At 37.4% G+C, this 11,985-nt stretch overlaps 1 protein-coding gene across 1 annotated transcript in view; it reads right to left on the bottom strand.

Annotated features, from left to right (window-relative positions):
• Positions 1-11,985, bottom strand: part of SUZ12 (SUZ12, polycomb repressive complex 2 subunit) — a 48,640-nt gene that overhangs the window by 17,031 nt on the left and 19,624 nt on the right. The window contains exons 6-10 of the mRNA XM_006017403.3: positions 10,268-10,353; positions 8,435-8,663; positions 7,518-7,620; positions 4,015-4,120; positions 3,066-3,243 (exon numbers count right to left, since the gene is read on the bottom strand). Of these exons, the coding sequence (XP_006017465.3) occupies positions 3,066-3,243; positions 4,015-4,120; positions 7,518-7,620; positions 8,435-8,663; positions 10,268-10,353 (702 nt within the window). The remainder of the gene's footprint in view (positions 1-3,065; positions 3,244-4,014; positions 4,121-7,517; positions 7,621-8,434; positions 8,664-10,267; positions 10,354-11,985) is intronic.

Genomic DNA, 11,985 nt, shown 5'->3' on the forward strand with positions numbered 1-11,985 from the left:
AATGCACCCTGCAAAGAAAGCTCCTAGTGGCAGGAAATAATTTAGCAGTGCCAAAGCGCGCACAAACAAAATCACACCCTTGGGTTGTGACACACACAACCTTCCTGTAGTGCACAAGCAAAGGCTAGAAAAGGCCTCGTACTCGGGTCTGTACTCAGGACCGTCCATGGGGGGAGGGGCAAATCGGAGCGACCACCCTGGGCCCTGTGCTTTGGGGGACCCTGAGGAGCCAGGCAGACCGGCGCAGTGACTCCACGCTGCCACTGGCTTTGCATCTGGCCGCTCGGCATCCCCCCACCAAATCCAGCGTGTCTGGCCGCTTGCCATACCCCACCGCCAAATCCACCACCTGCTTCCTTGTGTCCAGGGGTGGGGCCCCACACCCTGCTCAGGTCGTCTGTCTGTACCACCTGCAGCAGTGTCCTGTAGGCTACTTTCTTAGTACCACATTTTCCTCTAGTTTTCTGGATTGCAGCAAAGTACAACCATACTTGGAAAAGACTTCCTATCTTAAAACAACTTATTTCATTAATTTTCTTTCTAGGACTTGGGAAGAACAGTGGTTACAACACAACACCCTTAGAGCTTTATGCATCCTTGGGAAAGCAGCAGACTTAAGTAAGCTTTTTAAGGTGCTATTGTAAAATACAGCCTTGGCACTTGTATCTGCCTAACTAATGCAAGTGCAGACTGCTGCCCTTTGTAAAATTTAACGGTTCCAAGCAGTCTTCAAGTCTTACCCTATCTTGAACAACTCAATCTAAAGCCCAGAGATGAGAGGGGTACAAACAGCTGTGTTGACGTATGAACCAAAGAAAAGGTTGCAAAATCTGGGATAGCCACTACAGTTGCACTCAAAACGACAATGTTTCTGTGGTCTCATTAAACCACAAAGACAAAGGCTAGAGACAGATACCCAGTCAGTCCTGGATGCCTTCTATTTTTGTGTGCTGAACTTACATCAATTAGATTTCATCCTGCAGTATTTTCAGGCTAGGCTTGAATTACATTAAAAAATAAAATAAAATTAAGCCCATCTAATACTGCTTATCATTAAATGAATATTTATGATCAAAATCATATTTTGATCATTATATGAGTATATAATGATCAAAATATTACCATGTGGATTCCAGACTCTTAATCTACCATGGGAAGAGCTTACAATAAATGCCCACCAGTTCCTGAAAGAAGGATGGCGGTGAAATGTTAAAGAAGAAATTCAACCACAATGAAAGGACAAAACAAAGCTGGAAAGTTTGGGTTTTTTTAAACTTCAGAATTCTGATTCTTTATGTAAAAAGACTGTCAAGAAATATGGTTCTGTAAAAAGTTATACCACCATCTTAATATTACGTGATTTACATATAAAACTGAGTAGTAATAGTAAGTAACTATGAAAAGTAATACTGTCTCAAAATAAAAAAGTCACTGGCAGTCAAACAGCTTACTAGCAAGACATCATGGTGCAACTGGTAGAGGATGGGACTACTGAAGCTTTCTTTAAGACCGATTTGTTCTTTTCAGTTTTATTTTAGAAAATATTCTAACACTATCTTCAGAATATTTCAGTGTCTGAATTTCCTCAAACTAGTCACACATGCAGATGGTCTAGAACAAAAAACAGCAAATGTTGGAAGCTAACCAAAGCCTCAGGAACTTATATTCATACAAGGTTCATGTAATAGTGCAAGCATCATTACCCTTAGATTACAAAACCTCTATATTGACAATGACATATAAAGACCCTTCAAAACTTATTCTGACATTTTGACCACCACACATTTCACAGGTTTTTCATGATTTAAAAAAAAACACAATTGGGTGTTAAGTGCTACGCAATACCATTCAAACAACAAATTTTAACTAACAGAATATTTTCACAAGAATGCACAAGGTTAGGAAATTGAACCCAACTATCTGGTAGAATGCAAAATATTAGAAAAAAATTGAGCCTTTAGAAAGCAGAAAAAAGCATCCATAGAAACTAGCACTTTTCCAACACTTGCATCATATAGAGGGGGTCTCTACCCAATTCAAGGAGGCAGAGGCAGCCCATTTCACAGGGAGATTGCAAGGCCAGCCCCCATTTCTGTGGGCTTGTGGCAAGGCCCCCCTCCCTCCACACACCTCTGATTTGCTGAGAGGCTCCAGCAGCCCCCCACCGCCTCTTTCCACAGATTAGCAGATACCCCGAAACAATGGTTTAATTACCCTGATTAAGCCAGGGCAAGACATTAGTCCACACATGAATGGTTCCCTTGGCCTTAATCAGGGTAATTAAGGTGCAGTTTCGGGCCAACCCCAGTCTAAGTATTCAATTAAACTTCATGCATGCGTCAAGGTAGACAGTGTAGAAGGAGCTGAGGGCACTGCAGCCCCAGCCCCTTCTCCGCCATCCACCCCGAGGCCTCCATGCACCTGCTGGCAGCAATGAGCCAGGCCAGGGCTCTGTGGACTCCAGTGCAGCCACTTGCAGCCTCTCAGCTGCCCGTCACTGCCAAGCTGGGACATGGCAGGCATGCTCACCCCACTCCATGCTCCAAGACTGCAGGGATTCCTGCACTTTTCTCTGCTTGCAGTGAAGGTTTTTTCTTCTTCTAGCAAGCCTGTCAAAATGGCAGAGCCCACTGTTTTTCATGGAAAATGCCCGATTCTGCAAAAATTGCAATTTCAGTAGGTTCCTAATCATACACTACCATTTACCAGGATACGTATGTTGATTTTGCCAATGTTCCTAATCTTAAAATAAGCTTTGAGGACAGATAAACCCTTAAGAATTCCATATATTCCTCCTCCCACCCCACACCTACTTCTTATTAAAATATGTTAATCCTACAAAAAGCTTGGGGCAGATATTAAGCAAACCAACATGCTCAATTTCAGGTGCTCAGGTCTCAGAACATTATCTTCACAAACAGCACTGGTGTATAACAAACCTGAAAAGTTTTTAGTTTTAGTGCTACAACAAGGAAACTTTCTGGTAGATAGTTCAGCAAGAATAACAGTCGTCTTTGGAGCACCATCAGGGTGTCCAAGACCGTAAGAAAATCAAGAGTGCTTACCTATAGTCTGAGTAGGTTTAACAGAACTGGGCTTGTTTTCTTGAGGGAGACTTTCGGAATTTCGGGTTGCGAGAGGTTTAGCTATAGGAGCTGTAGATTTATCATTTGTATCTCCTGTCCAGCGAAGGGTAAACTGAAGCGTAGGTCCCTGAGAAAATGTTTCAAATGGAGGCAACCTCTGGAGAGAAAAAAAAAAAAGCAAAAGTTTGTATTTGGAAAGATACTGAAATTGTGTTCAATAAAAAAAAATAAAAATAAGGTTTTGCAAAATGGCTTTTGGCCACAAGTGTAAATATTTTCTAAATTAAAGCTATTCTTTGGAATTTCCAGGAAAGTATTTAATAATACTAAATGCAGCAAGAGAAAAAAAAAACACTGCTCAGCAGCATGTAAACAAAGACAAAAAAGTCACAATGAATAGTCCTACTGGGTTTACTTGCACCCATATATCCATTTTCATAAGACTTCTAATGCTGTCTTTATTAATACTTGTTTCCTAGCATTTGGTTATGTTGTATATTCATCTCCTTTTTCTAATGGCTCTCTGTCCCTTTTTAAACGCACCACTTTTCAGTTTGCTTCAGGAAGTTATTCTTGTGGATTTTTGCCTATGTACAGGAACTAGTCCATAAACATTTCCAAATTAACAATTTTGTTTTGAGATGGAAAGCAAAGCCAAGTGCCATAAACAGAGCCAGCACTTTAAGATTAGCGTTTAAAGTTTGGCTTCTGTTCTAACCCTTAGCTTTCTTGTGGTCACCATTTCTCCAAATCTGAAGTTATTCCAGAAAGAATCCGTATGTGAACACTTATTGTGGAACAACAGTGGCTTATTCCTGTTTAGCTTAACCCACTTCCAAAGGAAGAGTGGTGACTGTTCCTTAAATTCATCAAACCAAAGCAATGAGGTATAAGCAAGCTCTTAGACTAATGAGACAATGGTTCATACCTTCCCATCAAGTATAGTCTCCCATGTTGCTCTTTTCTTGCTAATTGGACATTCCTCCATTTCTTGCATAGCTACTTCATATTCCCCATCCAAAAGCTGCAAGCGCCTGTACACAGAAAAATAAGTTTAACAAAATGGCCACTAGAAGGGAGTGTGAGTGTTCTTTACATGCAAAATACATTTCCAGGAAACTTGTACAAATACACACTAGACAGTAGTTCACTTGCAGGGATATCTGCATCCATTTCATGCAAGTTTCTCAGATAGTTTATGGGGGGAGATAAAATGATGAAAATGGTGCATCTAGTACCAAACATCAGAATGAGCCAAAACCACCTATCTAAGCAATACTACATGCTATACAAATATAGTGACACGTTCGAAAATACGCACAATAGTGAGTCTTCCTGTAAATGGAAGAAAACCTAACATAGGCTGAATGTTAAAAACAAGCACACACACATCCAGTTTATCCCTGCTGTAATGTGAAAAATACCAGCTGGGCAAACTAATATAGCCAGAACATAACAAGATCATGACTTAGGCCAAAGAACTGTCAAAGTATTTTTTCCTAGAAGCCATCTTATGAAAACTCATATTTGGTTTAATGAATGAAGATGTCAAAAATAATGCCTTTCCATCATCTATTTAAGAGAACTCAAGCATCTTTTAACATGGTTCAGAAACAGACTCGAGGACCACAACAGGTGTATTGAAGAATCTACATGAACGTAACAGCTGTAGAAGCTTGGCTGCAACATGCAATTCTGAACAAGGTTTACACAGGTAACCAAGCAAGGTACAAGAGTTCTTAAGATCTGTTTGTCCAAGGAGAGCCATCACAGATGGTGTGTAAATTCACACAATTTCAATAAAATTTTAAAAAGTATTTGCTTCTTCCATCTGCAGCATCTCCTACTGCTCAAGTATCCCTGCATGAAACTTTTCCACTTCCCTCTTCATCTAATCCCATTCAGTGCCATGAAATAGCATTTCGTTCATAGCACCAAATACAACTTGTTAGAATTTTGAGTTCAGGAGAAAAGTATTTTAAAAACTCTTTGCTGTTAGACACTAAAAAGCATCCAAGAGCAAAGAGAAGTGAAGAAGCAGTAAAGTGAGTGTACATACCAGCGGAAGTGTTTAGAAGCCACACAAATTTCTAAGATGCTTTTATAGGAACATACAACACTAAGCATTCTGTAATGTCAAACTGCAACTCATAAGCTCACTTCAAGATTTTATACTTTGATTCTAAAAGCATAATTGTTATTATAGCCACTACCCAGTTCCTATCAAGACCTCATCTGCAACAAAACAAATGTAAAAGCTGCTTGCTAAGTAAAAAGCACTACATGAACTTATCCAAACCATTTGTTTTTTTTCAGCATAACAATTAGGACTTGCATCAAAACGTTGCCCATGATTTTAAATCTCTCAGCATGTTACAGCATGAAAGGTACTGTGACAATTGTCCACTGATTTGGGCTAGCCTTACTTTTTCCCTATCCTTCACATATGAAATATTCTACTGAGGTTCGTAAACAAGAAGTTAAAAACAGAGCTGATAAAGTATAAACCCTGTTTGCTTTACTTCATAATGTTTGATAAACTACTTTCCAATCCATTTACTCCAGTCTAAAAGAAGGGGGGAGGTTTTGAAAGAAAACAAGAAAAAAAAAAAAAAAGAGACACAAAGAAACAACTTACAACTTAGATTTCATCTGGTTAGTTGTATCCCTATTTGTCTATTGCAGACATTGCCCTGACCAAGATTAAAGGCACTTCCCCCACCCCCAACTGAGCAGAAGTATTTCAATAAGGTAATATATATTACTTGTACTTTAATTAAGAGTCAGCATAAAAAAAGGAAATGACTGCCATGTTTCAGAATATTTTTCTTGAAAATGGCCACCCAAATTAAAACTACAATTTTAAAATACAAATAATGATAGTTTATAATATAATTTTGTATAATTGTAACTGGGGGGGCAGCAGGGGTTGTAAGTACTGGCATTTTATGAATTACCATACAATAGCTCCGTGGCAAATCAGAACCTATCCCTTCAATACAAGTTTATTCTGAAGATACCTCAATCTACCTACTAGAATTAGGTAATAACTTGGGCTACATAACACTGCAGCAGCTTTAAATATTTTTTGAAAATAGCAAACAAAGTATGTCAGACATTTAAGATAAAATCCTAAAAAAGAAACAGTACTAAAAATCTTTTGAATATCATTTTTCTAGAATCACCGAGTGCTGTATTGTAGAGCTACAGCTTCATAAAGTTACTTTTCATGCCGTTAAATGACTGATTTAGAGACTCAGCAGGATGACCATTTGATCAAGGTGCAATAAAGGGAACTCCTATATTAAGCTACACTGAATGGAGCAATCAAGAATCTCCCATCCCAAATTCCAATTTTTTTAAGGCAACACAAGTAGATCTCACCCCTATCATTATATATAATATTTCTAAATGGTAAAACAGTACTAGTAAGTAGATTCCCCAGTATTCTAAGTGTCTTTTGAAGCATCTGGATTGCTTTAAGCTGTAACTAAGAACAAATTGCCTTTTTATAAATACAGGGTGCTTGCAGATGTAAAAAAAACCAAACAAAACAAAAGAACTGGCACTTTACTTTTAAAAAGTCAGCACATTTGCATGCCAAGCCCCGCACACGCCCAGAAGAGGCAGCATGTTAACTTCAACCCAGTTCGCCCAACGTCTGTAAAGATTAGGCGCTTTAGTGGGGCATTTATCTAATAGCTGATTGAATGACCTTTAGCTAAAAGCACCAAAAGCCCCAGTGAAGCGCCTAATCTTTAAAGATGCTGCAGAGCCGGGTGGAAGTAACACACTACTTCTTCTTCTGGTAAAGTGCGGTTTGTTTGTTTTTTTAACTTCTGCAAACAGCCACACTGACTAGCGCCAAGTTGCTTAATAAAGCTGCAAACATTTAGCAAGTTTTCCATGATATCCGATTATATAAAATAAGCTTGCAAAAAGCTTCTCTCTAATATAGTTAGTCTATCAGGTGCAAATCTACCCTACCTCATCCCATAAGTCCATTAAAATATATAATTACTATTCTATCAACATGCCTGCCTAATCAACAGCAACTGATATTTCAACATCTGAGTGTAACATGCTTACTATTATTCAGATCAATGCCTAACTCGCAACTGAAAGGAGAAAGTTGCTGTAGTCTCACTGCATCAAGAGAAAACTAATTTCTCCCTGAAATGCTAGTAGAAAATAAGACGATGCTAGTTATCAACAGGATGATTTTAAAACTTAAATCGCAATGGTTAACACAAGTGTAACTTTCACCATGAGATCTGCAGGCTATTCCCACCCCCCACAAAGACAGTATTTTCAGGGCAAAATCTAATTTAAAACCATCTGCTTCAGCTATTTCCTGAAAACAATAGAGACTACCGAAGAGATTAGTAACCACATGCATAACAATTAAACTATTGTTTTCCATCACATTACCTGTTTTTGTCAAATACCGTCATTTGTGCTACGAAGGTCTTTTCTCCATCTTCACGATTTGAAGAATTTCGTTTTCTTCTGGCTGGAAGCTCCTCATTAACATCTGCATTTGAAAAATAAGACACAAAACTGTTAAACACAAATAATTAAGCTGTGATGCTATCGTGAATTATGAGCCAACATTGTATTCATGACAGTTACATGAATTTTAATTTATAACTTAGCAGAAGAATGAAACATTTAGTGCAACACAATTTTTGAAACTGAGACAGTTTAGATTTAGTCCCACCTAGTTACAAATACAATCACTCATTTTAACCTGCTGTTATTTAAATCGGCTTACAGATTTTGGATCGTTTCTCCTTTCCCTCGCATACTGTATTTTAATAACTATAATAGCAAAAAAGAATTAGATTAGTATGCTCCAAATAAGATTACCAAAACTTCCATGTTTATAAAACACCGCATAACTGTGATAAAAAATTAAAGTATTCAATTTAGTATTGCTTCAATTTTAAAACATATTTACTCAACTCATGAAGACCAGTATACCGTGGAATACAGACATCTGAATTAGCAGTAACCTTCCAATGCTGTTTTGGCAAGGCTTTAATAACAGTAATAAAAAAAAAAAAAGTACAGTTATCGGATCTGTATCATCAACTCGGTGTCAAAGCCAGCCTTACATTTGTTCACCATACAGCAAAAAACACATGCACAGTAATAATTATCCAAAACAAATGTGTATTAGGTACTGTTTTGAAACAGAAAACCAGTGAAAGCCAACTTAATCGTCTGTTTGATTCTGCAGCCCACCAAGCACAATTTATACCAAAGTTCTGAAACCTCACATATAGTAGTAAGCTAAACCTACAAAAGCACACTAAAAAAAGCCCCCCCCAAAACCCCGAAGTTACCAATATTTTCATTGGTCTCGCCGTTGATCATTCCATTGAATTCTCTCCTTCCTGGACGAGTTACTCTGAATAACAACGAATAAGACTTCACCATATGGCTGTTACTGGGTTCAAACTCATTGCTGGAAACTGCAAGTGATGGAAAGTTGCCTGGTTTTTGGTTGAGGTCTGGATTCAAAGGCACCTGCTTTTTACCTGTAGGGACCTGCCTTATTGGACAACTGACATCCTACAAGCATGGAAAGAGGAGAGTTTAAGGTTTGGGAATTTTATAAAGAGAAAATTAAAATGCTAAAGTATTAAAAATACTTTTAATCTTCCCTAACTTTGTTTATAAAACAGTATCTGCCATCACTTTGACAATAACAGCCATTTAAACTAATGTATTTGCTTGGCATAAGCAGATTCAAATACATGGAAATAAGGAAACTACTAAGCCATAATTATAGCATCAGGCTTGGCATGCAACTAGAAAACTGAAAGTGTTAATAGAACTGGCATTTTATAACCACTTCTGGCAGCAGGCATCTTTCTGAAAAGCGATTAATTTAAACACTAAACGTGGCATTCAAAAAGATTGTAAAACAGTTTTTAATCCCAATTTAATTCTGTTTACATCAAAAAAATAAAGAAGAAATATTTGGTTACATGTATTCTAATGGCCCCCTTCCTCGTCCTTCCAATTTACAAAGTGCACTCATGACTTGTTTGCGAGATAAAGAACCGCTCACCTAGGATTTACTGTATTCAGTATCTCCCAAATAGATCATGGAACACTCTGTAATATTGGAACTACAAGGCAGGAAGCCCTTAGAATTATAAACTTCAACAAAATTTATATCTTAAAATAATCAAAACCAGTACCCCATCATCCCATTCATTCACTCTACAGAACAATATTTATTAATGACAACTTTTAAAAGCGTCCCAGAATGACTGAACAGTTTTAGATAAAAACAGAATATTTTCTATCAAGTTAAACCAAAATGAAAATGTATTTGCAACCCAAATCAGGGAACTCCCAAATTATGGCAATAAGGGTTTCCAAGGGATGTAAAAAAACCTGATGAAGGAAAAATTTGTCAGAATTAGAACTTGTCTCTAGATTCAATCTTAGAGTTCAATTAATTGTGTGGATAACTTAAGGAAACCAAAGTTGCTGATTACAGTAATTGGGATGAAATGTAAAAATAGCTAATGTTGTGAGCAAAGAAAGTCACAGCATCTTAAAGAAAAATGAAATGACTTCTGCAAATAATTGTAATGCCTATTTAGTTGTTGGTCTGATCAAAATAATTCAGAGGATAAATGTAAAAAATGGGAACAGAAAAAAAGATTTGGTAAACATAAGAAAATGAAAGGACAATATTCTTTAGAGGTTCTAAACTCCTCATAGCATCACCTTTATGCAGCACCTAAATTTATTCAGATCTTCAAGCAGCACCAGAATGCAACCAAATTCAATAGAAATAAATTGGAAATAAAGATTCAGATTACTGATTGGGGCAAACAAATTCAAACTGCATTTAAATAAAAGGTTCAATACACAACAAATTCAATCTAAGCAGCTAAGTTATAAAAACCCTTATTAAACTCCCAACTGACCTGAATGGAAGCAGAGTTAAATGCTTTTGAAAATCCTGTCCATAATCCGAAGTAATTTACAGAAGATTACTTCCAAGGAGCACTGACTAAGATGAACAATCTCTTAACCAAAGCAACATCATGCTATTATTAGCCACAAGGTTGGCAAATGTTCCTTAAAAAGATGTTCCAGAATCGTGTAAACTTAGCAATTCAATATGCATTAAACAGTTTCTCAAGTCATGTTACCTTTCGTTTCTTGTGGCAAACTTTCACAAGCAGTACTTCCAGGGTTACAGAATTTTGTTCATTCTCTGAGTTTTGTGATGGCTTATCTAAACAAAAACAAAAATTAAAGTCCTGAAAATGCAATAACTCTATTCAGTACTGTAAATTTACCTAAGATTACTTTCCAATTGCTGGTATTTTCAGGCACAAGAATTTACAAGCAAGTTCAAAATTTTATTCTCTCACTGAAATTTCACAGATCTTCTCCCCCACCTTCAGAATGTACCTTGCTCTTTCATTGCTGCACTATTCACAGTTAACAACATACAAGTATACTTGATGTACTTAAAACGTACAAACACATTTCACTGGTGTTCTTTGCTCTTGGTTATTAGTACAGTATTTTTTTTTCTTCTTTCGCTTTTATAGCAAGCAGAAAATGAACAACTTAGCCCCGATAACTGGAAGTTGACTAGATCTTTTTGTCAGATCCATATGCCAAGACGACTTACACTATATGTGCAGACACAGATGCTAGGCATGGCTAAAAAGTTTAACTAGGATTTCTGTGAAGAACAGCAATATTGCCCAGAAGCAGGATAGGATATTCACCGGTTCAAAACTTAACAGAAGAAAAAGGGCAAGAGTGAATTCAACCCAGAAAACTCCCGCAACAAATGGAGGCTTAAATTGTTATCCATAAAATTCTTCTCAAAATTCCTCCCCAAACTAGGATTTAGTTTGCACCACAGCTTAGGAAGCAGAGACCATCAGAAATCAAAACTATACACGTCAAGCCCATGAAGAATGAATTCATCAAGCAGCTTGTGAGAACTGAAAAATTCAGAGTATAAAACTATAAAAATTAGTTTTATAAGCTCTGTGTACAGACTTCCCAATTTTCATAAGGTTCAAGATGGCTACTACCAGCAGTATGATCAGCAATGCCTATTTGAACTTGTGGTTTAAAAAAAAAAAAAAAAAAAAAAAAAAAGATATATAGTGGATACAAGCAAGGGCCTCTTACCATGTGAACTTTAAATAGAGAATACTCTAGCTGGTACAGTTGAAAGTAAGTTTAAATAGAGCCCAAATTTTAAAAGCTCCTGAATAATTGTATGGGGTAGGGAGGGGAGGGGTAAATCTTACTCTATAATCTACTCAAAGTGTGTTATACTAAATAGGAACAAAGCACTCCTGTTGTGAAACAGTACCCATGCATGTAGACCCAGTACCCATGTTCTGTAGACAAGCCTCAAGTAAAAGGCAACTATATCAAACTTGAGTGTAGAAGAAACTGGCCTATTTTAGTGTTCTTCACTTCTTTCTTGAATCCAGCATAATTCAATAAGGACTTGATATGTATGCTCCACAGTCCAATGCTTTTCCTCCCAACTCCTTTTATTGCATATTCAAATGCATTTCAGAACACTACACATAGCCGTAAGTGCTTATATAAATGTTAATATAAATATAAACCAAACCTGGATAGGTTGCAGGGGTGGGCTAACAAAAACAGGATGCGTTTCAATACTAACAAGTGCAGGGTGCTGTACTTGGGCAGTAGGAACCAGCAGCACACTTATAAGATGGGAAACTCCCTTCTTGAGAGCACGGAGGCAGAAAGGGATCTTGGAGTCATTGCTGACTCCAAGATGAACATGGGCTGACAATGCAAGGTCACAGTTGGCAGGGCTGACCGGACCTTATCATGCATCCACAGGTGCATCTCAAGTAGG

The sequence above is a fragment of the Alligator sinensis genome, unplaced genomic scaffold, assembly GCF_000455745.1.
Source record: "Alligator sinensis unplaced genomic scaffold, ASM45574v1 scaffold282_2, whole genome shotgun sequence".
NCBI classification, from domain to species: domain Eukaryota; kingdom Metazoa; phylum Chordata; order Crocodylia; family Alligatoridae; genus Alligator; species Alligator sinensis.